This window comes from Condylura cristata, unplaced genomic scaffold, assembly GCF_000260355.1.
Source record: "Condylura cristata isolate star-nosed mole 26May11 unplaced genomic scaffold, ConCri1.0 scaffold00017, whole genome shotgun sequence".
NCBI classification, from domain to species: Eukaryota; Metazoa; Chordata; class Mammalia; order Eulipotyphla; family Talpidae; genus Condylura; species Condylura cristata.
This window is the reverse complement of record NW_004567118.1, coordinates 1,510,279-1,536,570: the sequence shown is the minus strand read 5'-3', so window position 1 is coordinate 1,536,570 and position 26,292 is coordinate 1,510,279. Positions and strand designations below refer to the sequence as shown.

Genomic DNA, 26,292 nt, shown 5'->3' with positions numbered 1-26,292 from the left:
GCAGCGTGGAGTCCCGACCCGGGGTGGGAGCCCACTACGCCTCCCGGACGGTTTCCTCCAGCTGGGTTCTCCGGACCGGAGTCCCCGCCGAAGGTCTAACGGCGCAGTCGGACCCGCCCTACCTGGGCGTCGCGAGTGGCTCCCCTAGAGCCTGGGGGTGCGCTCGGCCTCGGCGGTGGTGCGTGTAACGCGCGGCGCTGACGCGGGTCCTAACTCCTGCTCTACCCTCCCTCGAGGATCCTCGCTGGGCGAGCCATCCTCGCTAGCTCCTTTGAGTCATGGCTTTTAGTCACGTTCTAGATACTTTTGAGGTCCTGGGCTTCTGGGATTAGCAAGACCCTAATTGGCCATTTCCTCTTAACCCCTTACATCCCGTCAAAATGCGTCTGTATAGGAATCTCTCCTCCTAAACTGCCCGGCAGAAATCTAAGCCCTCCTCAGGCGCTTTAAAGTAGTGGGAAGGCTTACTAGAGAGGGGGATTACTGTATTTTGTGCTCCTGAATTATCTCATTTGACCATAACAGTACAAAAGGGTAAACTTTTATTTTACCCGTTTTACCAGAGTGAACATGAAGCTCTAACAAGTGAGATGACTTGTAACAGACCAAACTCTCCCTATCCAGAAAGCCAGACCCCCAAAAGCTGCAAACTTGGGGGCTGGGCAGCAGGCCCACTGACAGTTTTGTGTGGTCAGTATGATGTGTTCCAAGAATATGAATTGCCATTTTTTTTTACTCTCGATTTCTAACTTCTCTTTAAAAAGTGAAAAAAATGGCTCCTTTAATCCTCTTATTTTCACCTAGCAGCTACTTCCTGATCACTTGTTTAAGATGGGCAGGCAGGCACTCCTTGCCACCCTGTTGTTTATATCATTTATGTTACCTGCTTGACTTTTGTATTTCAGTTTCCCCTCAGTATTTTCTCCCCAGATCTTCCTTTCCTCCATTACCATGCTCCCTCTCTGCAAATGTATTTAAAATGACAAGTGTGAAGGCTATATATAAATGAAAATCCAAATGAAGAACATGTTAGCTAACATATACATGAGACAGCAATGTAATGCCAATTAAATTTGAAAAAATCTCATGTCCTGCTAGTGCAAAGCTAAATTGGTACAGATTACTTTGGAGAACTGGCAATACCTACTAAAGCTAACCCTATGAATACACTGTCTCTGTGGAATGGAAATGTGTAGAAATGTTTGCCAGAATACTTGTAGTAGAGTGTTTCTAGCAGCTGTACTTGTAAGAGTCAAACATGGAAACTCCCCAAATGCCCATCAACCTTGAATGAATAGGTTGACTGGGTAAGTTTTGTTATATTCTCATAACAATAAGAGCAATAAGAATGAACACTCTACACCAAACACAATCACTAGATGAATCTCAAAAAATTTTCTACTTATGTCAAGTTCAAAACCTGGCTAAGCTTTGCTGTTGGATGTAAAGCTACTGGTTATTTGCTGAAGAGAGGAGGAAAGTTACTAGAATGAAGCATGAAGATTCTTTAAAAAAAAAAAAAAGATTTATTTATGCACCCCACAAGAACTGGAGTGTAGGCCAGAGGTGTCAGTGGTAAGAGGATTCACTAGAGAGAGTGGGGAGCAGAACAGCTGGATCTACTAAAATACACTCTGAGGGGAGCAGCAGGTGGACAGGAGAAGTCTGCTGTGCCATTTGTGGGTCATGGGCTTGTGCTGCAGTGGCTGGAGATAGCTTGATAGCACCGTGGAGGTCCCAAACATGAAGGGAATTCTGAGGAGGGGGTCCTATTTTGTTCTTGAGCTAGATGGCAATAAAAAACTGTTCTCAATTGGCATCTCTGAGCTGTACACTAAATAGTATACTTTTCTGTGGCCTATTAAATTTCAATAGAAACCTTGAAAATGGTGTTAAGACATTTGATTATGCATATATCATGTATCTATAAAAGCAAATATGTACTATATCAAGTGTTCATTATGCATTATTTCTCTACAATTCATGGATGAACCTGCTAGGAAAGGCTATCCAACATTGCAACACACTTTCTATATTTGTCACCTTACCACTAAGTCCACAGACTTTTAGTAGAGCAACCTTCTAATTTTTTAAAAAATTTATTTACTTATGCATTCATGGACTGGGTATAGGCCACAGGTGTGGGGTGGGGGGTGGGAGGTGAGAGGATTCACCAGAAACAGAGTGGGGAGCAGAACAGGCAGATTGACTGAAATACAATGGAGAGTCACCTTCTAAAGATTGAAATAGCTGGACCCAGGGAAGCTGAGTTGTTTCACCTGCAGGTAAGTCAAAACAAAACAACACGTCTAAGGTCCTTATCTCCTAGTCAGGTCTTTTCTTTCTCTTCTCTTACCACACCTTGCCAGCCAGTTACAAGTGGGGAACTTAGGCCAGAAACCTAAGTCACAGGATCTTTGACCCAGGGTCCAGAATAAACCAAAGTGTCCACTGGAATGTGAGCTCTCTGCAGGCAGGGTCACTGTGTTCAGCTCCTGGAGCTGAGCCCCACAGATAGTGGGTGTTCAGCGAGTCTATGCAAAGTGAGTGGGTGAATGAAGGCCCACTGTTCCTAGCGAGAAAAGACTACGTGGGCAGGAAAAGTCATCCAAACTTCAAATAGGGAAGTGGGTCTGGTTTCCAGCCTCTGGCAGGAGCAGCAGAGCTGGGCACTGTGAGAACATCACTTCTCATTCACAGGGCTCCCCCCCCCCCAAAGGAAAGGAAAGGATCAAAACCTAGTTTGAGAACTTGAGAGTCACCCTGGGACTCTGTGGTTTGGGAATTGTAGGGTCAACTGAAGCCTGCAATGTGTCACTGTTTCCATTACACATTTTCCAGGGTCTCCACTTGGCTGGTAAACTCAGAGCAAATTCTTCTGCCCTGGAGCATGGAAGCAGGAGCTTGGAGATAGGTAGGATTTGAGAAAGTCCCCTGTGGACAAGTGGAAGCCCTGCCTACCCCTGGCTGACTGGATAAGGAAGAATGAGAGTTCTTGATAACTTGCTATTGGGAGGGGGGTATTAGTAACACCCCATCCCCTGACACCTCCCAGCAGTTTAGTTCATCTGTGGAACACACAGCGTTTCTCCCTGCCACAGGAGTTGACTGCAGATTCTTGTGTTTCAACAGCTTTTCCTGAACAGCTAATGCAACAGTAAGCTGACACCCGTCACCCCAAGTTTTTCCCAGGGCCATGTTAGTTTCTTTGTGTCAATGCTGGATTTAAAATTAAGGTCAATTTACTTACAGATGAGAAATGTGCAGAAGTGGGGGGTGAGACTGGTAGGAGAGATGAGACCACCCAGCAGGCAGTGGCCTCTGCACACAGCCAGCAGAACTGACCCTGCCCTGGTGAGAAGGGGTGGGGCAGGTGCCTTGAAGGTCTGTAGCCCTGGGTTCCTTGTAATTTCTAAGAAGATGTGAGAATGAGATGTGATGTACTGTATAAGAAATCATTATTGTTACATAACATTGTTATTTCCCCCCCACACCCCCTTCAGGGCCAAAAGACTGTTCTGTTAATTTTCATTGTTAAGTGGTTCTGGTGGTTGGATCATTATTTGCTGTGTGATCTGAGTGAGTTACTTAACCTCTCTGAATCTTGGCTTCCCCTTCTGTAAAATGGGATGAGCTCTGTTGGGGACTGCGGCAAGAATTAAATAAAATATGTGTACATGCACATGCCTAAACTTTGCAGGCTTTCAAGCTATTAGTCCCTTCCCACAGTGTTTTTAGAGCATGCTGGGTAATTTGACTATTCAAAAGCCCTCAACACCAGGACCTTAGCAAGGCATTTCCAATCTCTGAGACGAGGGTTTAGAAAGTCCCCATGGCAGCTCGGGACTTTTCCTTTTCAAGACATGATTCTAGGTCAGCATCGATACACTTTGATTCAGCCTTCTAATCACCACTGTCCCTACTTCTAGAATCATTTTAAATGGCAACTGTCTCCCCAGAAAGATTAGTGGGTACCAGGAGTACTTTCCTGGCTCTGGGTCTGGCTTTTGGTGCTGTCCTTGGCTGATGCTGTGAGGTCCTTGGAATCCAGTGCCTATTTTCAGGAGCGGGGGTTTCTCCCCTCCCTGCCTCAGGCACATTCTAGAAGCTACCTCAGCTTAGCCAGATCAGCTGGAAACTTCCACTGCCTCAGCCTGTCTTGTAACCTCATTCTTTGCCCAAGTCTCTTCCCTGATTGCCACCCTTCAGCCTGGGTCCTTCCCCTTCCAAATCCAACTCAGAGCATCCTCTGTTCCTTGTCAAGATCATTCCCTCACTCACAGCTCTCAGCTCCAGGCAAAAGCTGCCCCATGTCCATCCCTCCCTTCCTCTGTCTGGTCCCTCAGCTCCCTTGTGCTATATATAGCACAGCTGTGCCTTAGATTGTGCAGCGTTTCAAGTCTTTTTCTCCCCTCCCCCAACTCAATAGCTGAAGCTTCCAGTTGGGCCGGGAGCCCAAGGAGGGAGTTTTGAGGGGGACAAGAAAGGGTGTGCCCATCAGGACCACCCAGACTAGGGGAACCTTCCATCTGTTGTCAGGGGCCTTCCACTCCTCCAGCTCAGGACTCCTCTTACTTAACCCTTGTAGTGACCACTTGTGGGCAGGTGGGATCCCCACTTGTAGAGAATGACATAGACTGAGAGTCCCTGAAAGGCTCTGGTACACAGGGAAAATCCCCCCATTCCTCTAGGGTCGGGTAGAAAGAAACTAACATCAGACTGATTATGGAAAAGCCACAATTTAGCTCTCCTGTCCACCTGTGATGCTACAGGTGTTTTTTCACAAAACTTTTCCCTTGGCAAGCAGGAGCGGCAGCTTTCCTGCCCACCTGCCACTAGGCAGGTGCCTCTTTTTCTTCCTGCTTTTCCCTAATAAACCTGTCCTTTATATATATAAAAGGTAAAATTTAAAACACACATATGGAGAATTAGTACACTTTTTTCTTATCAGTTCATCAGATGTTTATTTGCCAGCCTAGAATGCGGAAGGGCATGAGGTTTCCCCTGCACCCTGACCAACTGTGGAGTGGCCAGTCAGCTGACACCACATGAGTCTACCCTACACTCTGGATCTACTAAGTGCATCATCACTAGAACCAAAGAATACTAATTCTCTAAATTAGACAATTCGTAACATTGTCAGGATTAAGTTCCTATTAGCATGGCCTGATCCAGAATAAAATAGTTTACTAAGCAAATTACTGATGTAGAAATACTTAAAAGTTATTAAAAACTTGGCATATTGTCCCTCGTGGTGGCACAGTGAGTTGAAGCACAGCACTATGAAGCTCTCCACAGCCACTGAAGCAAGAGTTGGATTCCCAGCCAGGGAGCTGACCCACATGGCACAGCAGACCTCTCTTGTCTTGCCCACTGCTCCCCTCAGCAGTGACTTTCAGCTAATCTGCCTGTTCTGTTCCCCACTCTGTCTTGGTGAGTCCTCTCACCCCCCCATATCTCTGGCCTGTACCCCAGTTTTCATATGCATAATTAATCTTAAAAAACCTTGGCATATTAACAAAAACGATACTATCATTTTATCTTGTTTACTTAAGTAGAACGCTACAGAAATCTGTCCCTTGAAGTTTTAGTTACTGTATGTTCTCAAGTTTTTGTAATAAAATACAATTTATTTCTTCTGTCTTAAGACTTTCTACTTTACATCGTCTCCCAAATTAGCCCAGAGCAGTAAGATTTGATCTTATCAATGCTTAGAAGTCTGGGTCATATTTTTCTCCTTGTCACATACTGTGACCTTGGGCAAGGCATTTAATCTAAGCCTCAGTTCTCATCTGTGAAATGGGAAACATCACAGTACCATTGTTAGGTTTAAATAATCTACATATAGCGATTAGCACACTCCCTGACAGATAGGTGTACAATAAATCACAGCAACTATTACTTTTTTCAGTTTTAGGCCGAGATGCTGAGTGTGTGCACATAATCTTATAAGGCGAAGTTGAGCTTCTCTGATTTGGCCCGTCCCCCCATGAAGTTGACCCTTTCTTGCCCTGTATCATCTAGACATTTCCATCCCTCTGCTTTTGGCCTTCATCATCCGTCTCTTGAGAATTCAGGCTGCTGCTGGAACAAGGAGAGGCAGCAAGGGAGAGTGTGTGTGAATGACTGGGAGGAGAGTTCCCATGGAAGCTGTGGGGTATGTGAAGGCCCTGGGGAGATGCCCTAACTTTGGGTCTCTTGTAAGCAGTGAGTGCTGGGGAGACGGCCATCAGCTGCTGCATGAAGCCCACTTAGGACAGACACATGGGCTGGAAGTCATCGAGGGGCAGGAGCAAAGGCCTGAGATGGAGTGGGGCCCTCCAGAGAGCACCCCCAATTTCTCATTTGCTTGGCAAGAAGGCACTTTTTCTTCTCCGAATCTAGGGCAGGAGGGATTAAATAGTGTCCCTAGGCTTCACTATCAATTCCAGACCCCTGGGGAACAGGCTAGGTGTACAAACTTTGGAGGGAGCTAGACCTGGGCTCAGATTACAAGAATGTCATTTACTAGGGGTGTGTCTGCGCGTGCTTATATGCCTATCAGAGGCTCATTTCCCATGTCTGTCAACAAAATACTACTTACCATACAGGACAGGGGTGTCCAAATACCGTGGACAGGCAGGCACTAGTGCAGGTCACTGATGTCTGCATGACATGAGCAAGCATTGCCCCCCAAGTATAAAGAGGTCTGAAGACGTGAGGATGTTCTAGTTGTCTCAAACTTCTGGACAAATCTCAGTTCAGAAAGTAGGCTTGAAGTGATCAAGTCCAGAGCCTCCCTCCCACAGGTGGGGCATTTTCTACACTGCACATTGTTCATAACTTGAAGGAGAACCCGGGGTCTCAACCCATTCTTGCCTCTGTATCCCCCTTCAGCTCCCCATAGCCAGGCACCTCGGGGCCAGCCACTTGTCCTTGGAAGCCAAAGATGAATGGAGTACGGACTCTCCTCCATCTGGTCTCATCACTTTCCAGAGCCTGGAGCTCAGCAGATGGGGAGTTAAAGACTATGCCCTGGTCTATCTCCTCCCCTCTGTTCCTGACTTGAAAGCTTCCATGAAGCCCGTCACTGCTTCCCTGACCCCACGGTGGCAGCTCCATCGTCAAGACTCTTGGCCAGTTCAAAACAGCAGACACTAAATCCTGGCCGGCTGCTGGTGCTCCACTGTGTAGCTGTCCCCTAGGGTAAGCAATGGCGGGGCAGCATCTGCTGCCCATGAGAGGAGTGGCAAGTCGCCTCAAGTAGAGTTTGTCTTGTGGTTAGGTTCACAAGGCCCCCCCTCCCCCCGGGAGAACTCCTGGTCTGAGGAGCAACTTTGGGCACTGGCTAGTTGGTTATCAGACAAGACATTTTGAGGTGTTTATAAGGAGTAGGGGTCACCAGCCCAGAGGCAGAGGTAAGGAGTTGGTAATTGCAGAGAACTGGAAAGAGACAGAAACAGAGGAGCATCTTAGGAACCAAGACTTGCTATGTGAGTACTCGTGTCTGAAACTTATGCTAAATCACATACAAGTCAATGTCCAAATAGTTAAGCCTTTGGCGACTCGGTCACCAGTGTAACACTGTCTGGGAAGGCTCCGGCTCCCTGGGGCCACATCCTGCTAGGCTGCTCCCACAGGAGCAACCGTGACAAACTAAGGCCAGTGGGGGTCTCAGAGCTCAAGGAGTCTCCAACCCTCATCTGGGTTTTTCCAGCTGCTTTTCTTGGCGGAAGGATCACACCCAGTGGGATGCAGACGGGGTAGGGGAAGGAGAGAAAACAGTGAAGTCAGGAGGGGTGGGGGGCAGATGTTAGGAAGATGGAGAGATGGCATAGAGGTCTGGTCATTTGAGGCGGCTACAGGCCACCTTCTCAAGTAGAGGCTGTGTTGAACATGGAAAGGGCCTGAGAGGCGACTCCTCCTTTCTGCTTGACTGAGGAAAACCGGAGTTCTGATTGTGGGGTGCCTTCTTCTAGGGCTGGGCTGAAGCCTTGGAACTACGGCTGCCCCAACACCTGGGATCATGTCTGCTAACAAAGGCTGGTGGGTGCCACCCGAGGGCGAAGACCCCGTGTCTGAGAAGTTCCTGAGGAAAACCAGGGAGTCTCCACTGGTGCCTATAGGTGAGTGGGGAAAGGGAAGGAGAAGGGCAGGGTCTTCTCTCAGAGAACAATTCCAGTCCTTTCAAAGAATGAAGCAGAGAACTCGAGTGGTCCACCCGCTAAATGACCAGGTGCTAGGAGTGAACCAATAGCGAAGGTGCCAGGGACAGCGGGAAGCATCCTTACAAGGAAACCAGGTCTGGGTGGGTAGAGGCAGCAGCCGACGGAGTGCGAGGAACATGGGGAGTCTAGAGGCACCACTACCAGGATGGGGAGGAACAGCTTGGGGTCACCTAGGGCTTCCTTCCTCGAGGCCCTGGGAAAGGAGGAACACAGCGGTCCCAAGATGCAGGAGCCAGCAGTGGTTGGAGAAGGGCCCAGAGCGGAGCTAAAGGGGTCCGGGGAGCCAGGATGGGCTGCTGTGCATGTGGGGGGGTCACTGGAGGGAGGTGGCCACTTAGACAATGGCCTTGAGAGGGCACAGTAAATGCCCTAACAAGAGCACCCCCCCACTGCCCAGCCAGCCTAGGGAGGCCTCTCAGGACAGCTGTGCCTGGCAGCTGAGCCCAGGGCACCCGCTCTCTGACCGCAGGTATAGGAGGCTGCCTGCTGGTGGCTGCCTACAGGATTTACCGGCTGAAGGCGCGGGGCTCCACCAAGCTGTCCATACACCTGATTCACACCCGGGTGGCAGCGCAGGCCTGTGCCGTGGGCGCCATCATGTTGGGTGAGTAGCTAGCTGGGCCACAGTAGGCGCAGGAGCGGCTGGCTGCAAAGGGACTGCGCCTCAATCCCTGTCCCCGACACGGCTCTGCACCATGTCCTGGGTGAAGCCCCATACTGAGACATTCTCCCATCTAATTTCCTGTCCTAGTCCTGTGCGCAAGGTGCGGTCTGTTCCCCGTTTGTCCCAGAGGTTAGAGAAAGCATGTGTTGGGACACAGGCTGGATCTCTGGCTCAAAGGCAGACAACTACCAGCTGGGTGAGAGGGCAGGCCCCTTGCCGAGCCCGTGTCATGTGGCCATGCTCCCCGCACAGGGCGCTGTGAAGTGTCCCAGACAGGGACCACAGCGCGACAGTGCTCTGTGACCTCAAAGGTTTGTCACCCCAAGCTGTGTGGGGCAGGTGTTTGTGGCAGCTGTTGAGACCATGGTGGAAAGGTGAGAGCTGGGAAGTTGGACTCTCAAAGGAACAGCAAGGGGCAGGACCCGGGGCCCCACGCCTGCACACCTGGGAGGGCAGGGCTTGGGCAAGGGCCTCGGTGCCAAGGGGTGTCTTCCCCCCCCAGGTGCTGTGTACACGATGTACAGAGACTCCACCAGGAGAGCAGCCCGGGATGCCGGGGAGAAGTAGCACTCCTGGGCCCGCAGCACTCAGTCCCACTTACCCACCCTGCGGTACTAATAAAGGAGTTCTGAGGAAAGCCTAGTCTCTTCTTCCTATGGGGGAGAGCAGAGGTGGGCTGGTGGTGGCTGACGGGAGTATTTAGAACAAAGGGTTGGAAACTAGAGTTCTGGCTCCCAACTCCAGGGCTCAGGAGACTCTTATGGGGCAGAGGAGGAGAAACAGTATACTCTGATGCCAGAACCCCAACAACTACTAGGCCACCTCAGGTCCCACCTGGAAACGGTGTGGTAGAGGCCAGAATGTGGGTGGAAGGGGTGGGGGCAGTTAAGAGGCCTCAGGGCTCATGGGAGCACTGAGTTATGAGGCAGGTGTTCCTCCCACCACAGCAGTGTCCCAGGGGGCCCAGGCAGGAAGAGGGCTGCAGCTGGGAGCAGACAGAGAAGCCTCTCAGGAGACAACATATATCCAGAACCCAAGTGCCAGGACGCAAGTGTGCTACAGGAAAGGGGGGAGAGGCAAGGATGAAAGGAACAGATCAAGGCAGAGGTCAGAACGTTCCGTTCACTTATAAACCATGTCTAAGTTCAAGCTTGTTTAAAAAAAATTCCATGAAACTCCTAAGACAAGGCCCCTCGGGGTTAACACTTTGATCCCCTGGTCCTTCCCCGAGCCCAAGTTCCACGCAGTTCCTGGGAATGGAGCCAGGCAGAGGCTACAGAAGGAACCAGGAGGCGGAATGCTTCTCCCTCAGCGGGGCTCTGGGCTGGAGACCCCCCGGTGTTAAAGAGACCCCAGCAGCTCCCCGATGATCTGACAACATGAAGTCCAAGTCACACCGGGCCCTGCAAGTCCATACTGCAGCCCTGCAGTCCAGGCTCTCACATCGGGTAGTTGAGCACCACATCCTGCTTGGCGAGCTCCAGCAACATAGGGTCGTCGAAGAACTTGCTGATGCTGACGTCTTCACTCAGGCCCTGCAAGGTCAGGGACAAACGCAAGAATCAGGCCAATGGGGCACTGACTGAGCTGGGGGGTGAGGCACACCTGTGCTTGAGTGGGAGGCTGGTCAGGGGTACAGCCAGGCCTTGCCAGGAGTCAGGCCCTCAGGCTGTCACCATGGGGTGCAGGCCTTCTTCCCACCGGCCCCATCTGGCTGCCAGTGCCCATGCAGATGGGACCGCTCTACAGCGAACAGTCATTCGCTCTCAGTCTCTGGAGCTCCAAAGGGAGAAAGGAAGAGGCTCCAACTGCTGAGACCCCGGGCGGGCGGTGGGCCTGCGGAACGCCTACCTTCCTACGGCGGGTTTTGATCATGAATTCCCGGGCCAGATGGGGAGCTGGCTGTGGCTCCAGGGGGCGGATGACAATGCTCTTGTCCAGAGGGTCACCTGGCACAATCTGAAAGGCAAAGGGATTTCAGATGGGCCAGGCAGACCTCCCCGAGCCTGGAAGAGGGCGCTTCTAGGGTGTCAGCCATCCTAGGATGTTGAGGACAGAAGAACAGAACAGGGGAGAAGACCGGCCTTGTAGAGGCAGGAGGTCAAGTTGGCCAGTCTGCACCACTTTCTCACCTGCCAATGGTGAAAGACAGACAGGGAGAAGGCCTGCCCCTGGGTATGGGTCCGCAGGTCAGTCTCAAAGCCAAAAGAGTCGATGGCCGGGATGAAAGCTTTGATGGTGTACAGAGGGGAGCCTGGAATTGGTGCATCCTGCGTCACGTGTCCCCTAAGAGAGAGAAACAAAGGCTGAGCCCCTAGATCTACAGAAGCCAAAAGCAAGAAGCAATCTGCTCGCAAATGCGCCCCAACCTCGAGCTGTCATCAGAAACAGAATAAACACAAAAACACAACAGAAGACAGGAAAGGCTGGGTGGGGCTCAACATAATTCCCTATGGAAGTCAAATGGGCAGTGACCTTTGGGCAAGGGGGGACACTGACAGGACCAGGCCACAGACATGCCACTGTGGACACTTTAGGACATTCCCTAGGAGTTCTCTGAGAAGGAATCCTAATTTGTGGTTAAGCTGGCCACTGCCTCAATCTGGTTCCTACTTGCTTCTGGAAAATCAGCTCAGTAGGTTTCAGGAATGGGGGTGGGGGGTGGGGAAGCTAATCTCCTTCCCCAGGTAGCCGAGTTCCTTCTGCTCTGCTCTTGCTCTCCACCTTCCTCCTGTGCGGGCTGGGCCGCTCACCTGCGTCTGGCCAGGACAGTGTAAACAGCAGACACACAATCGGCAGGGGCCTGCACCTCTACAAAGTAGTAAGGCTCCATCAGACGAGGGGTGGCCTGTGACAGAGCAAGAAGAAAAGGCTCCTCAGGCTGGGGAACTGGACCCCAGCTGGAGCCCTGGGCAGGACAGGGGCATCACTCACCATGAGGAAGGCCGAATAGACCACTCTCCTGGCTGTGGGGATGATCTGGCCCCCGCCCCGGTGCAGGGGCTCCTGGGCCACCACTGCATCCAGGATCTTAAACTTGACGTTTCGAATCACTGAAAAGGAGAGGGGGGAGCTGACCTGGGGCGGTTACAGGTCACGTCAAGAGCACAGAGGCAAAGCAGCAGGAGTCCCTTGCTGTACTGAGGCCACCTTATAGCCACAAAGATGGCAGAAAATCACCGTGCAAGTCGGCGTAATGGCAGAATGGCACAGATGCCAGGCCAGGTGCCACAGGCAAAGAGGCCCAGAGTTCGAGGTGCTCGCCACCCAAGAGCTCCCCCAGGAGCGTGTGTGCACTTGGCAGGCGTTTAGCTGTACATGCAGAGTAAGTCCTAAAAGTTACATCTGTTCCCACTAAGTCCAATCTTGGGGTCCGAGTGCTGGCCCCATCTTCCTCTTGATACCCACTCCTTCTCTGGAATGAGGAGCAGATTTCAGTTTAGAAATGACCTCATTTCCAGGATGTACAAGCAGTAGCACCAGGATAGGGAAGAGGGCTGAAGGGGCTGGCTCAGGGCAGGTAATGGCCCAGTGTGTCCCACGCGACTTCTGCCAGATGCCAAAGGTGCACCGCCCCACCAAACAGATCCGGACGCAAGGCCCCAGAGGACTGGGGAGCTGAGAGGAAAAGGGGAGGTGGAGGGCTGGGGGACTTACACTCATCACAGAGAGGCCCCTCTCTGGTTCCCCACTGGAAGCCTTGAACGATGCTGTCCTTCACTGAGCCAAGGAGGGCCTTGTCCACCTGCAAGGAACACGAGGGAGGGTCCCTTAGCAGAGACGCCAGCAACAGCCAAGGGATCATAGGGAGAAGGGAGGCACGTGGGTAAAGTCACTCTCCCTCACCAGAGAGAGCATACTTCCAGAAGAACACTTCCACTCAAGAGTTCAGAGACTGCCATGTGGAACCCACCAGTCCGTACCTCAGAGGGGAGGGTATCATCCACCAGGATGTTGGGGCCGGTGGCATCAGGACCAAAAGCCCAGATGGAACGGGCAGCCAGCAGATCCCAATCGTACTTGGTCTGGAAGAACTCTCCTAGCTTCTTCCTGGGCAAGGCAGAGAAAAGGAATGGTCAGACAGCTCTGGATTGCTGGCTGCCGAGGCCTGCCTTTCTGTAGGCCAGTCACTAAGCCTACCCACACTACACCCAGATGACAGCAAAGGGGGAGACCAGACTGATCCCCAGAAGGACTGTGGTACTGAGAGCCAGCAGGTGAGCTGTGGAGAGTGGGAATCAGCCATTGTCCCACCTGTTCCACGTGATCTGGACCACCTCGTTCTCTATGTCCTCTGCGAGGCCCTTCTCAAGAGGCTCAGCAATCATGGTGATCTTGTTCCTAGTCAGAAAGGACAAGGGTAACGAGAAAAGTGTGACAAAGAGACCAGCCAAGACAGTGACACCAATAAAAGCCACAGGGGGTTAACAGAAGAAGAAGCGCTTGTCTCCGTCTTTCTTCATCGGAATCTGCTGCTCTTTAAACAAGCGGGCCTTGGGGCAGGTGTTTAAGATGGTCACATAGCAGGAAAGCAGCCGTCAGAAATTCCTGGCAGTACCACAGGCAGAGAATTCCACAGCAGCCTGCCCAAAGGCACGAGAAAGAGGCCTGGGGCGAAACGCAAGCATCCTAGGCACCTCCACCAGGAGACTTGGCGGTCTTTAGCTCCCCAGCTCCTGTAGCTGTGGGAGATGGGACCAACAAGGGGACACCTGCCCCTTCCCAGCTTACTTCTTATTGGGCGTTTCAGCGAAGCACTTGAGGGAGGATGTCTCCACCACTGTCTCACAAAATGTCACGACAGGATCAGCCACCTGGGAAGCAAAATCAATCATCCAGCAAGGCCTAACTGTGTTGGAAGGACGACCTTTCACCCAAGCAACTTCTGAAAACCCCAACTACAGGCAGGGAACCTGTCTTACTCAGCGTAATGGCAAGTACAAGGGCACGTCTGTCCCATCACTTAAAAATCTGAGAACACTTAGTAGTACAATGCAAAAACCACGCTCCTGTAGGTGCGGGAGGAAATGAGGGCCTAAAGCAGAGCCCTTTGGGGTGGCTGCCAACATCCACTCTGGGGTGCTGCTGCCACCCAATGGACAGCAGCAGATCTGGAAAGAGCGCCGACTGGAGAGAGCCCGGTCCACTCTCAACCCGAGGTCTGGGTAGCACAGCTCCTTCCTCATGCACGCTTAAGCCCAGTGGGTTCTAAGTGCTGATCCTGGAGCATCACAGACTCTAAGAGAGGTATCTCCGGGTGCTCTTTCCCACACGGGGAGACTGAGGTCATGCAATGGGCCGATGAACCAAGGGGCACTCGACAATGAGTCAGGGAGAGTCAGACCCCACTTTCTCCTTGAAACCATTCCCTCTGAATCCCATTGAAACAAGGACCTTGCACAATTGTCGAGTACCAAGGAAATTGTATAATTTCCTTACAAAAGACCAAGCATGACTTTGGCTTGGGAACCTTCGCCAAGCTCATGCCAGGAGGGCACTAGAGAGGGGCTGCTGCTTTACCTTGATGTCTATCTCCGAGTACATCTTCCGCAAATCATGCATCACACAGTCCAGGTAGAGCTCTCCAGTACCCAGAATGACGTGCTCGCCTGACTCTTCCACCTGAAACACAGGTGGTCACAGCCTGGCTGCTTGTGCCAGCAACAGAGGTAGAAACAGAATCGAGGCCAGAACCCGGGGGGGATGCCCAACCCCACTATCAGAAACAGCCACAACTCTGCTGGTGCCCTCCTCTTCAAAGAAGGATCCTTTCTCAAGACTCTGGGTCACTCTGCACAATGCTGCTGGGTGTGAGGTCACTGATTTAATGCCTCTCCTAGCCACACAGGGCAAACCCAGCTGCCTCTCTGTGGATGGAGGTCAGCCTGTTATCCCTGGCCAACTACTACTCAGAAAGTTATGCTGGCAGGGGAACGATCCCTTCTACTTTCTGAAAAATCAATTCAAAGTGTACTTTCCAAGGAGCAACTCCTTCATCTGAAAAGCACTCGTGGAACGTGCCCATGTGTGCATGAATCCACCCCCGCACAGACATGGGCCTCGGTCTGTTTTCCAATGACAGCGCAGACAGGGGCCGCCCCTGAGACAGGCTGCCGGAAGCAGGCAGGGCTGGTGGCTGGAGGCAGTGGCAGCACAGGCTGTGTGGCGGGGCCGGCGGGGGCCGCACCTTGGTGGTGAGGGACGGGTAGCTCTTGTTGACCTTGCGCAGGCCATCCAGCATCTTGGGCAACTCCGAGGGGTTGACTGGCTCCACTGCGATCTTGATAACAGAAGTGGTGTTGAACTTCAAGGGCCGGAAAATCTGAGCCTGAGATTCAAATGGGAGGAGTGAGGCCACCTGGTCTGAGCAGGCACAGAAGGTACAGAGGAAGAGAGGAGCTGTCCCTCCTCTAACGAGGCGCACACACTGTGTGGTGGCAACCTGAGGACCAATTATTCCCATGTATTTTGGCAAGACAAAGGGAGAAGAAAAAGACTATACAATGAATTCCTCCTAGTTACCAGTACCAAGTATAGGGAGACTCTAGCAGGGTCAGATACAGAGGGCTGAGCCTGTATTGAACTGTCTGGAACCAGGAAATGGCAAGATCCTGGGTTAGTTCCTGTGAGTCCTGCTATGGTTCCTTCAGCTTACGTCATGCAGCAGCCTAAGTCCCTCCAGCTGTTTTCTAGAAGCGCTACCTCCTCATTGCCTCGAGGCTCCGTTATGGTCGCTGTCTTCACAATCGGCTGATCAACGCCTTCAATCAGGACCCAGTTACCGGCAGGAACACGGTTCACTTCAATATGGTACCTGGAGCAACATCCAACAAGGGGCCATGGAACGCGGGCGGAGTATCCACCTACTGAGCACCTGCTACCTGCCAACCATGGGCAAAGGGTTACATTCTAGCACGTTCTAGCCAGGAGGAACACCCCAGAGATCAGTCACACGGACACACAAAAATGGCTGCAAATCCATGTGGCCATAGACTGATGAGCGCCATGAGAGCAAGGGCAGGTAATGCAGAGACAAGGGGGAAACCCAACCCCAGATGGCTGCTGACGGTAAGCGAGCTCTGCCTGGGGGCGAATGGAAGAGATGCCAAAGCACCACAGAAGAGACCACGGCTCTTCTGGCTCTTCCATTTTCTCCTGCCTTCTGGGGAGTGGGGTGGATCTGGAGAAGGAAAAGGGCTGTTGGTAAGATGCAGCAGCCAGCTCAGACTGGCACTGCCTCTGTGCTGCCCCCTAGCGGAAAGGCTGGACTTAAGAACTGCCAAGCGGCCCAGAGGTGCATTTCAGTTTTATTCTGTAGACTGGATACAAGGGATCCAGGATGTCTTCCATCTCAGTCAAGCAGAAATTAGGAAACAATTTCTTTTGGGAAATATGTCAAAGGTAATGGTTTGAGAGAGAGGGTTATGAACACAGAAATCACGCTGCACAAGTTCGCACAAGCCATTCAAAATGCAGAGGAAAAGCTCTCGGCCTTATCCCAGGGGTAGCTGCTCTTGGCCCGAGCCACCTCGGCAGGGAGCAGGTAGTTACTGAGCTTCCAAGGGGGACCACCCTTTCTAGTTCCCCAGGGCTGGTCCAGCACGGAGACCCAGGCATGGCCCTCCAGGCCCAGCTGGCAGTACCTGGCCACGGAGATCCAAAGGCGGCCCACGGTGCAAATCTGGGAGTCTTCCTCATCCTCCAGGGTGTAGTTCTCCCCCAGCACTTTTACAGGCTGCCCCGCGTGGATGGTGCCACTGAGCACCCGGCCGAAGGCATGGAACTGCACCCCATCGTCTGTGCTGTACATCTTGGTGGTGTGGCACATCAAGGGGCCCTGGTGGTGGGACAGAGCGCAGCCTCAGGCACTCAGGCTCTAGGGAGCCACCACGGTCTCCACTTCCCCTAACAGCAAGGCCCAAGCAAGATCTACAAGATGGGGCGGGCTCCAGGGAAAATTCCAAACCAAGCAGCACAAATGCTGTGTTATTATCCTTATTCTACAGACCAAGACTCAGAATGAGCACCCTTCCCATGAACAACAGGCTCTGAATTTGGGTCTGACCATACTTAGAGGAGGGGCATGCAAGCACCTCTGGTCCTTCTCTAAGAGAGCCCCACTCGAGGGGGAAAAGCTAGAGAGCTGGGGTGGGGGGTCGCGTATAGACACATTTCCTTACATCGGGGTCGCAGTCGCTCATGGCCTCGCCAAGATCAGAGTCCACTCCGCCGGTGTAGGTGTGCTCAATCTTGGGCTTGGCACCCACCTTTGGAGAGGGGATGTGCTGCACACACATGTCCACAAAGCCTGAGGAGGGAGAGAGGCCTCACATTCTCACAGGGGAAGTGGGCAGCAAGATGCTTCCCACTCCTAGGCCAGCAGGCTAAAGGGGAGGGTACCTCAAAGGAGGTACCATGATTCCAGGGGAACTGAAATTCTGTTTCCCAGGAGTAGGCTGCTGAAGATCAGGAGTCACCCTAATGCCAGGGAAGAGCAAGACATGGGTCTTGGTCCTACTGTCACCTGTTGTCACCCAGGACTTAGCTGACAAGAACTTTAAAATTCCTATACCAATCCACAAGCTTCTACTAAACATAAGCTAAAAAAGCGCACACCTTTTTTCAACATCTACTTAGAACACTCCTGAACTGACTCCTCCCCTTGAGAAACACTGCTTCTTTCGGCCCAGCAAGCTCTGCTGTTTTCCTAACAGCCAATAAGCCACACAAGAAAGCGCTTCCCTGAGCAAACCTGGGCCGCATGCTTGCTTTTAACTGACGCTCAAATGTTAGATGGACAGTCAGGTCAGAACGAACAAGTAAAACTACACGCTTTGGGAATTTAGACACCCGCTTCCCACCAGCCTCGGCGGCAGAGACTAACGAGAAGCCCCGAGTCACCACTGATATCCCGCCTCTCTTTCTTTACAGTTGGAGAATTAGGGACGGGTCACTGCGTGGCAGGATCAAGGCCAGAGCAGAACCAAGACAGGCTTTTTCTCATCCAGGCTGGGGCTTTCTACATTATCACCCACCTTCTGGGTAACTAAAATACAGAGAAGAGGAGTCAGGTGATTTGAGTCCACAGCCCAAGTCTCGAGTCCAGGACTGCTGCTTCCCCCACTGTCACCCCACCTACAAGTCCACCTTCTTGACTCCACAGGGCAAAAACACCAGAACTTGGGAACCTGCTTCCTCATCTCCTTTACTTGAAAGCTCTGCTTGCCTTTGTTTCCCAAGATAGACTCTTCAGCACCATCTCCTCAGGAAAGAAGCTAGGAAAAATCAGGAGCTCTGCATTCCAACCTGCAGTTTACTTAAAAGTGCCTCAATCTCTGAGCATCACTGTGCGCTCAGGAGAAAGTCCCCATGATTTCATGGCAGAGCATGATGATGGCAACGTTAAGGGGACATCAAGTGCTCTGTTACCTGTGAACTCGCCAAAGAATTTTTTGCACACCAGCCTGAGCAGAGGGCGGATGTTCAGCTTCAGCTCCTCCTTGGTCAGGTGGATGCCAAGTTCGTCCAGGGTCCTGGGGAGGCTGGTATCCACATCACCCACAACCTGTGACAGGAGCAGACACCCCGATGGGGTGCTGTGATCAGGGAACAGGCAAGGCCAAAGGGCAACGCCAAGGGTCACTGCACTGGGTTCTCTTCTAAGAAGAGCTACTGGCAATGACAAGCATTCAGGCGAGTCTTTGGTACCTACCATTCAAACCAAATCTGGGTGAAGCAGGCCTCCTCAAATGCTGACGCCAACCAATAAACCCGCCCCAGACTGCTATCAGTGCTGCCCTCTGCTGTCTGAAGAGCAGACCTCATCCACTCAAGCAGTTTCCTTAGCCTTCCCTATATAGACTTCTCAGAGTAAGATTACAGCACTGGAAGGAACCAAAAAAGGTCACCTAGCAGTCCATCTCCTGCAGGCCAGGGCCAACCTAAGTCATCCTCAGCAGACTTAAGGTTTCTACTGAGACACATCCATAAATTTCTTTCACATTCTGGTCTGACATAAGATACTATCTTTCACCAGTAATAAATTTTAATCGTGTTATATTGTGTTATTGTTATGTCTTGCTATTTTGTCGACTGGAATGGCCACACACATTCTGACAATTTGTGTGCACTTCTTAAATACCGTATACTTTATAACTGGAAGAAAGATCTGCATGATCATTCCTACACCTTTGACAGTCCCTGTGCCTCTTAAGCAGCACAGGTGCATATTAATGAAATGCTACACTTTTCTCTTTGGAGCATCCCCTAAGTCCTAACTAGTCTGATGCATCCTTCTCAACCTGACAAACCACACACATATACAAGTCTAGAACAGTCATTAAAACCAAGTCAGGCCCTCCCTGGTGGTGCAGCATGTTAAAATGAAGCACTGTGGGGTTCTCCACAGCCACTGCAGCACAATTACAACCTACCTAGTAAAGAACTGTTCAAAATTCTGTCTCAGGCAGCATGAATGGTTTGCAGCTGAGGAGTTCTAGCACCTTGTTTTCCAAGGTCCAAACTTTTCCTTAAAATCAGACAGGCAGACAAGGACTGAGGCACCGAGGACAGGACTGGCCCAAAGCTGACTGGGTTGTGCTGGTGTCAATGAGCACCAGGGTCTCCCTCTCCTGACGCTTGGCCAGGAAGGTCACCCACATGGTACGGCAGGCCCCTCCTGTCTCACCCAATGCTCCCCTTAGCAGCGTATTTATGTCGGTCCACATTCTTACTGATGAACATTTTATTTCATTTTTTCTTTTTCTGCTGTATAAATAACACTATGACAAACATATACATACATATAAAGAAAGAAACATCCCAGGAGAATCCCTATAACCAAAAGCCTTATTTCTCAAGTGTCACATTCTTCTAAATAGCCAAAATCTTTGCACAAAATCCCTCCAGGTCATGCCTTTTTTCACTCAGATCATCTACCTTCCTTCAGACTCTAATACCACTTTGTGTACTGCACTGCTGCAGATCCAGAAGACCATGGCGATCAACCATCTTCACACTTAGTGACACAAAACCAAGATGATTTCGGAGCAGGGAGAAGTGTGCTTATAACAGAAGGGCAGACCTGAACCAGGCAGCCCCACACACTCACCTGGGCGAGGATCTTATAAAGGGGCTCCAAGATAAATTCCACAAAGCTCCTCTGGGAGCTGCTGGTCGGGGCCTTTTTGGTGAACTTTCGCCTAAAGGGAAGAAGATGCTATGAAGATCCAGGAGGGAGAGGGCATGACTGACCCCATGGCGACTCCCTGTGTTCTGAATCTGAGGACAAAGGGGAGAGGATGGCCTGTGTGATCACAGCACTTTCACAGAGAGGTCCTGAGAGGGCTGACAGGATGACTCTCCTCCCTGCCCGAGCCCAGCTGTGGAGATCTCAAGAGAGACAGCTGCTCACCCCCAGTTGGAGTTCAGGCAGCTCACTGTTTCCACTCGGAGAAGACGGCTGCCTACTTCTGCGACAGAAGGCAGTTTTCACCTCAGGAGCTTTCCTCTGTCTGCCCTCACTAACTGGAAATATGGACCCCTCTTCTGAGAATCCCATTCCACCCTTTACTTACGTCTTGGGGTTGAAGTAAATGTCGCCCCACAGTCTTTTAGCAAATTCCTGGTAGTTAATGTCACCTATAAGAGAAGTCATACAATTACAACCTACTTAGTAAAGAACTGTTCAAAATTCTGTCTCAGGCAGCACGAGTGGTTTGCAGCTGAGTAGTTCTAGCACCTTGTTTTCCAAGGTCCAAACTTTTCCTTAAAATCAGACAGGCAGACAAGGACTGAGGCACCGAGGACAGGACTGGCCCACAGCTGACTGGGTTGTGCTGGCGCCAATGAGCACCAGGGTCTCCCTCTCCAGCAGGCGCTAAGACTGGCTGTGGGCGAGGGTCTGGTTTACATCCTTTCCTTTCACGGAGCAGGCTCCACAACCTACAAGCTGAGTCCTAAGCCCTGCCCCTTTTGCAAGTGGAGCTTAAAGTGCCCCTATTCTTGTCGGGGCGCAGCAGCTCTCCTCTGCTACCAGTGTCGGCAACTTCCCAGCTGCAGAGTCGCCGAAGGCTCTGACAGTGATCAGCTTGCCCTCTGGAGAGGAAACACCACAGCCAGCCTTTGTCTCCTCTTTACCCGTCAGTAATTTCATTTTGACCACAGTCACTAATCCTGGTCACACTGAACCAAGCAATTGTGGCTTTTAAAAGTCGACTCAAAGAGTGCTTGAAACATTCAATTAGCTCAATGACAGCACCAGCTACCTCCTGGATCGGTATCCAGATGTTAAAACTGTTCCCACTCACTTCAGATGGCACAGAGAATTTATCACTTTTTTCCTAAGTCACATTTTTCTTCAGTTTCTCCTCTTACATAGCGAGGCTACCACTTCATCCAAGCTCACAATCCTTGTCTTCTTCCACTTTGTAAGTAACAAATTCTTCCCTTCTTTCCCACGTAGCAGTTACTGACACTTTCCCTTCTCTGTGACCAGCCACGTCATTTATTTATACACATCAACTGACCCTCAGCTCCACCAGCTGACGGCAGCTCTCTGGCTCTGGCCCCAGGCCTGTACTACCTCATGCTGCTATTTGTCACTCTGTAGGGTTCTGTCTACCCACTAGAAGAAGTTCCTAGAAGCTGGAGAGTTTTCTCAGTCCTGGCTGTATTCTTTGGAAGAGGTCATGGCATGGGTTTTGGTGGTAATGATTTCATGGAAAAGCAAAGTGGCTTCTATTCCCCACCCCATGAATAGGTTCTGTGAACGTGGGTGGACTGCTCCCTATAAACTACAGGGGACGGTCCCCTCATCTCTGAAATGCCTTCACATGGGCTTTCTGTAGTCTAAACACAGCCTTTCCTGGTAACGATGCTGGAATCTGCATAGATGAACACTGGGTCTAAGGATGAGTAATGCTCTCTCCTGAGGTTGGGGGTTATTTTCAACCAGAAATTCAACCATCTCTACATTATAACTGCAGAAAGGGGCTTGGATTCCGCTGTACATGTTGATATAAAGAACATTCAGAAACACAAAATTTACTGAAGTCCTGTTCAGAAGAATTTTGTCTATTGTCCATCTATCCATTTTTTTTGAAAAGCCATTTCAGAAACATTGTTATTAAACATTACTATGACTAATAACAAGAAAATGGCTAAGTTATACAACTCTTGCCATACAGTGGGCTAGTGGATGGTTACATAAAATATTTATAAATAAATTTTAATAAACAAATTCTTCTGAGCCAATACTGAGTGAAAAAAACAGACTAAATTGATATTTACGCTGTTTTTACTTTACAGATATGCATATATATGATCTACAAGAGAAACATCTTACATGTAAGACAGGGTGATCTGTGCAATTGAAACACTGAACAGAGAAGGACTGAAAACAAAATGTGTGTTGGGCACAGTAATGATATTACAGGTGGATTTTGTTTTCCCAAGTATATTGTACTTATTTTCCACTCTCTCTGAGTAGACATATTTTTTTCCCCACCAAAGTGAACATACTCACACTGTGAGGCAGGACAAGGATAAACTCTGGGGCTCCAGCCTTCTCGACTGTGCGACCTCTCAAAGAGCCTGCCGCCTCAGCTCTAAAAACAGGGTGCTAGTGACGCCCTTCTAAGGGAACACAGTAGGCCACGAGACATGCGACACACATGCCACTAGGACGTGGTTCCTACTGGAATCTGAGGTAGTCGAGGAGGCACTGAGATGCAGTCGGGAGCCGGACCTGAGGCTCTGGTGCCAGGGGTCCAGGGACCTATGAAATCAGCTGGCACCTGGCAAAGGCTCCTTCACGCAGGCCAGCGGGAGTCCTCAATGAGGCCTACGACACTGCTATTGACTAGCTACTGGTGACTAGCTCGAATCACTACTAGCAACAGAGAGTCCATCACTAAGGAAAGGTCTGAAAGGCCTCTGTGGGAATAATTTTTTTTTAACAAAATCTGTCTCATTCGACAAGAGCTCCCTTTTCTCCAATTCTTCTTAGTCACTTTAATTTTTCTACTGTTTAGAAATCACTTAGCCTGAAGAAAGAGTCTAGAGGCCAAAACAGGCCCAAATGTGACAACAGTTGATTAAGTGCCCCTACAACAGGGAGCTCTGGCATGAAGCCACCTGCTGAACTATCTAGCAGGAGGCACACAGATGCTGGGCAGCTGACCGGACCACGGCCAGCCAGACTCACCAAAGGTGTCAGCATAGATCTTGGCGAAGGAGCCCAGTGTGAAGCAGATGCTGTACTGGGAGCTGGAGAAGCAGACGTTGCCCAGGAGAGGAGAGAGGATCAGGTTCTCATCAGTGGAATACATGCTGAAACAGAGACTGTGGTGAGAACAGCGCCAGACTGGGCAGCAACAGAGAGACAGCGACACAGCACTGAGGGCGAGATGCAGGACCCACTGTCACAGCCTCTTGCCCTCCTCGCTCTCAGAGGCCTGACAGAATACTCAGCTTTGCCCATACTCTGGCTCAAGAAAGTGACATGATGGATTGTTGCCTAATTCCCAGTAACATGTTGATTTTTCAGAGTCGGGAACATTCTTTATGATCTTAACAAGCTGACTGACAGACAAGGGCAAACTTGGAGTGCAGAGAGAAAGACCCTGGATCATAGGAAATTAATGTGACCAGAGAGGAATACACTTCAAAGAAATCTCCATTTCTCAAATATGAAAGATATAAACGCCAGTACGAATGAATGCACTAAAAAACAAAAACAAAATCAAAACTTGGCTCCCCACTCCCAGCCCACTCTTCTTTATTCTGTTTTGCTTAGCTTTGCTTTACAAACTGGTGGTAAAGTGGAGTCTTAAAAGCCATGCATAAGCCTCAGTATCCCCAGTTCACTAATATTTAAAAGAAAAACAGTGATACACAGGGGTCAAACCCACAACCCTAGCCTTAGTAACACTGTTTTGGGGGGAATTTAGAAATGAAGGTACTGCCTTTTAAAGGGTTGTCCTCTACTTCACTCCCAAGTTGTACTCCCCAGAGGCAACTGTCTTCAACAGATTCAAGCTGCTTTTAGAGCACATCCCTCCGCATGTCTAAATAACCGCTATGCCGTAACTCACTGAAGAGGCCAACACATGCCTTTTGGACTTCCTATTTTGGTCAGGAGTGGCCTTATCCCTCCCCTCGTCTCTTCTAGAGGAGTGTAATCATTTCATCTTTCGGACTGCAGCTTTACTTAAGCTGTGGCCATCCCCAACCTTCAGAGGCAGGAAGCAGACAGTCCTGTGCGAACCAGTGCTGCCCACTACCGGGGCTCCTGAATGTAACGCTGCAGGCACCGTCCCAGCCTGCACCTGGAGTGTTCTCTCAAGCACGGCCTCCTCCAGGGCCCTCGGAGGACTCACCCAAGGTGTCCTTCGGCCTGCAGTCCCTGAGAACTACCAGTCCTCAAAGCCGTCCTGATGAGCATGCTACAGCCTGCCAGCGATGGCAGACTTGTCAGTGTAAGCCTGGACCTTGGTGAGCAGCAGCTACGTCCACGGAAACCACTCATTTACTAACAAGGTAACAGCAGTTAACCTTATTCACCAATCAATTACTGTGTGCTAAGTGAGCATTGGGCCAAGTCTGGTACCTCAAATATCTAACTTCCCATAACATTCCAATTAGGTTGTCGCCATTATTAGTATTATTATTCACTTTTCAGAGGGAAAACTGAAGTTCTACAACCTCAAGTAATTTGCCCAATTTACACGGTTGGCACGAAGTGCCCATCACAGCACCGTTTGAAAATGTGTACTATTACGTAAATGGAAAGGCAGGATGCAGTCAGGGCTGTGGGGTCTCCCTGCAGAGGTGAGGATGTGCCCACAGTCCTGCCCCTCAAGATCATTAGCACAGGCCACGCAATCAGAGCTGCCGCCAGAGGTTTATAGAAAGCAGAGTCCCTGAGTAGGGAAGCCCTCCCCTGGGGCCTATACCTTATCAGTCCGTTGACCTCATCCACAATGTGGCGCAGCTTGTAATAGGCGTCTGTGGGGGGCAGCTTCAGCTCCAGGATGAGCCGGTCAATCTTGTTGATGCACACGGTGACCGCCAGCCTCTCCTGCACTGCATGCTTGATCAGCCGCTCTGTGTTCAGCATCACCTGAGAGATAACAAGGCTTGGAGGGTGATGATAAGAGCAGAGGACAGAGTTTGGGGAGAGCCTAGATGGTAAAATTTTAAAATATAAAGCACAAGAAGAAAAGGACCTGGGCAAACAGATTGTTGGGTTGCAGCAGTGGGCTGCAGAACTCTAAAGGGCATCTCACAGGACTGAGGAATGAATGAATACACAATAGTGCCAGGTGCCAGGTCATGTGGCGCTAGAGAAGGCAGATCAGCAAAAACTGTGGTGCTGGCATGGAACTGGGGAGAGTAGGGTCACGGTGGCTTTCAGTGTATGTGGGTGGAAAGACAGAGAGAGGCTGGCTTATTAGCTGTGTTCCGTGTCTAGCAGCAGAGCAACCCAGGCCCCACTCTGAGGAGCTAGAGTTCCTTAGGGAAATGGCTAATTTCAGGATCGAAGCAAGAAAATTACTACATGAATCTAGCACATTTTTATTTTATGCTTGAAAGTCAGGACACACTCAGAAGAGGGGCTACAGGGTAAAAAGCCAGCCTGCGGGAGCTCTCACTGGCCAAGTCAGGGACAACTGGAGTGTTAAAAGATATAAAGGGTAGTGCATTCTAACCCTGAGTAAAATGAAAACCCACACATCCACTATTAACAAGTGAGCAAAGGAGGGAGAAGAGAAAGCTTTTCCTTAAATGAGAATTCGCCAACAACTACAGAAGGAATGTTAAGAGTGAGAAAATCACTATCTGCAATCATCATAGAAATAACATGGGCAGGATCAATGGACGTAAAATCAATGGACGTAAAGTTTGATAGGGAACAGACTGTATATGTAGACTCAAGGCATCTCCCCACAGAATCATTTATTACCAAAGGAAAAGCAGTGGTTTTATTCTGCAGAAACCCGGCAAGTCACCAAATGTCACAGGCTAAGTGGTGTCTGGACTTCCTGATGGGCACACTGGTAAGATTACAGCTTTATTCACATAGCATACTCCTGCCAGAAAACCCTGAATCTACACCATGGGGAAACATTAGCAGAGACATTCCTCAAAATAAGTCGCTTACACTCTTTAAAAATGTCAATATCAAAAGGGACCAAGAAGGCTAATAAAGTTAGTTCCAATTAGCACAAACTAAAAAGACATTAAGACTAAATGCTACGAATCATCCTGGATAAAAATTCTATTAAGAATGTGGCAATTAGTGAAAATGAACAAGGTCTGTAGAAAAAGAGCTGTCTGTTGTACATTACAACAGTAATGTACCAACGTTAAAGTCCTTGGTTTTGATAACTGCTATGGTTATGTAAGTGAACGTCCTTG

General features: G+C 50.3%; 2 protein-coding genes across 2 annotated transcripts in view; one reads left to right on the top strand and one right to left on the bottom strand.

Annotated features, from left to right (window-relative positions):
- The first annotated feature begins 7,913 nt into the window (after positions 1 to 7,913).
- On the top strand, positions 7,914 to 9,476 carry HIGD1B (HIG1 hypoxia inducible domain family, member 1B). The gene is made up of 3 exons (XM_004684079.2): positions 7,914 to 8,105; positions 8,677 to 8,811; positions 9,374 to 9,476. Exons 1-3 carry the CDS (start codon positions 8,006 to 8,008, stop codon positions 9,436 to 9,438), a joined length of 300 nt encoding a protein of 99 aa, XP_004684136.1. The 5' UTR covers positions 7,914 to 8,005; the 3' UTR covers positions 9,439 to 9,476.
- Positions 9,477 to 9,979: 503 nt separating this feature from the next.
- The window catches only part of EFTUD2 (elongation factor Tu GTP binding domain containing 2), a 32,866-nt gene continuing 16,553 nt past the window's right edge, over positions 9,980 to 26,292 (bottom strand). Inside the window, exons 10-28 of the mRNA XM_004684077.2 lie at positions 24,828 to 24,994; positions 23,078 to 23,202; positions 20,448 to 20,511; positions 19,982 to 20,072; positions 18,301 to 18,436; positions 17,052 to 17,179; positions 16,515 to 16,708; positions 15,574 to 15,685; positions 15,059 to 15,199; positions 14,392 to 14,493; positions 13,603 to 13,685; positions 13,126 to 13,212; positions 12,795 to 12,921; positions 12,529 to 12,616; positions 11,806 to 11,924; positions 11,625 to 11,719; positions 11,004 to 11,157; positions 10,723 to 10,830; positions 9,980 to 10,406 (exon numbers count right to left, since the gene is read on the bottom strand). Of these exons, the coding sequence (XP_004684134.1) occupies positions 10,311 to 10,406; positions 10,723 to 10,830; positions 11,004 to 11,157; positions 11,625 to 11,719; positions 11,806 to 11,924; positions 12,529 to 12,616; positions 12,795 to 12,921; positions 13,126 to 13,212; positions 13,603 to 13,685; positions 14,392 to 14,493; positions 15,059 to 15,199; positions 15,574 to 15,685; positions 16,515 to 16,708; positions 17,052 to 17,179; positions 18,301 to 18,436; positions 19,982 to 20,072; positions 20,448 to 20,511; positions 23,078 to 23,202; positions 24,828 to 24,994 (2,217 nt within the window). The 3' untranslated portion in view covers positions 9,980 to 10,310. The remainder of the gene's footprint in view (positions 10,407 to 10,722; positions 10,831 to 11,003; positions 11,158 to 11,624; positions 11,720 to 11,805; positions 11,925 to 12,528; positions 12,617 to 12,794; positions 12,922 to 13,125; positions 13,213 to 13,602; positions 13,686 to 14,391; positions 14,494 to 15,058; positions 15,200 to 15,573; positions 15,686 to 16,514; positions 16,709 to 17,051; positions 17,180 to 18,300; positions 18,437 to 19,981; positions 20,073 to 20,447; positions 20,512 to 23,077; positions 23,203 to 24,827; positions 24,995 to 26,292) is intronic.

Bases quoted from the DNA above. Each gene is read 5' to 3' on its own strand.
- HIGD1B (XM_004684079.2), top strand. From the start codon at position 8,006: ATGTCTGCTAACAAAGGCTGGTGGGTGCCACCCGAGGGCGAAGACCCC. The intron at 8,106-8,676 runs GTGAGTGGGGAA...CTCTGACCGCAG, and splicing joins GTCTCCACTGGTGCCTATAG to GTATAGGAGGCTGCCTGCTG. The intron at 8,812-9,373 runs GTGAGTAGCTAG...TTCCCCCCCCAG, and splicing joins CGTGGGCGCCATCATGTTGG to GTGCTGTGTACACGATGTAC.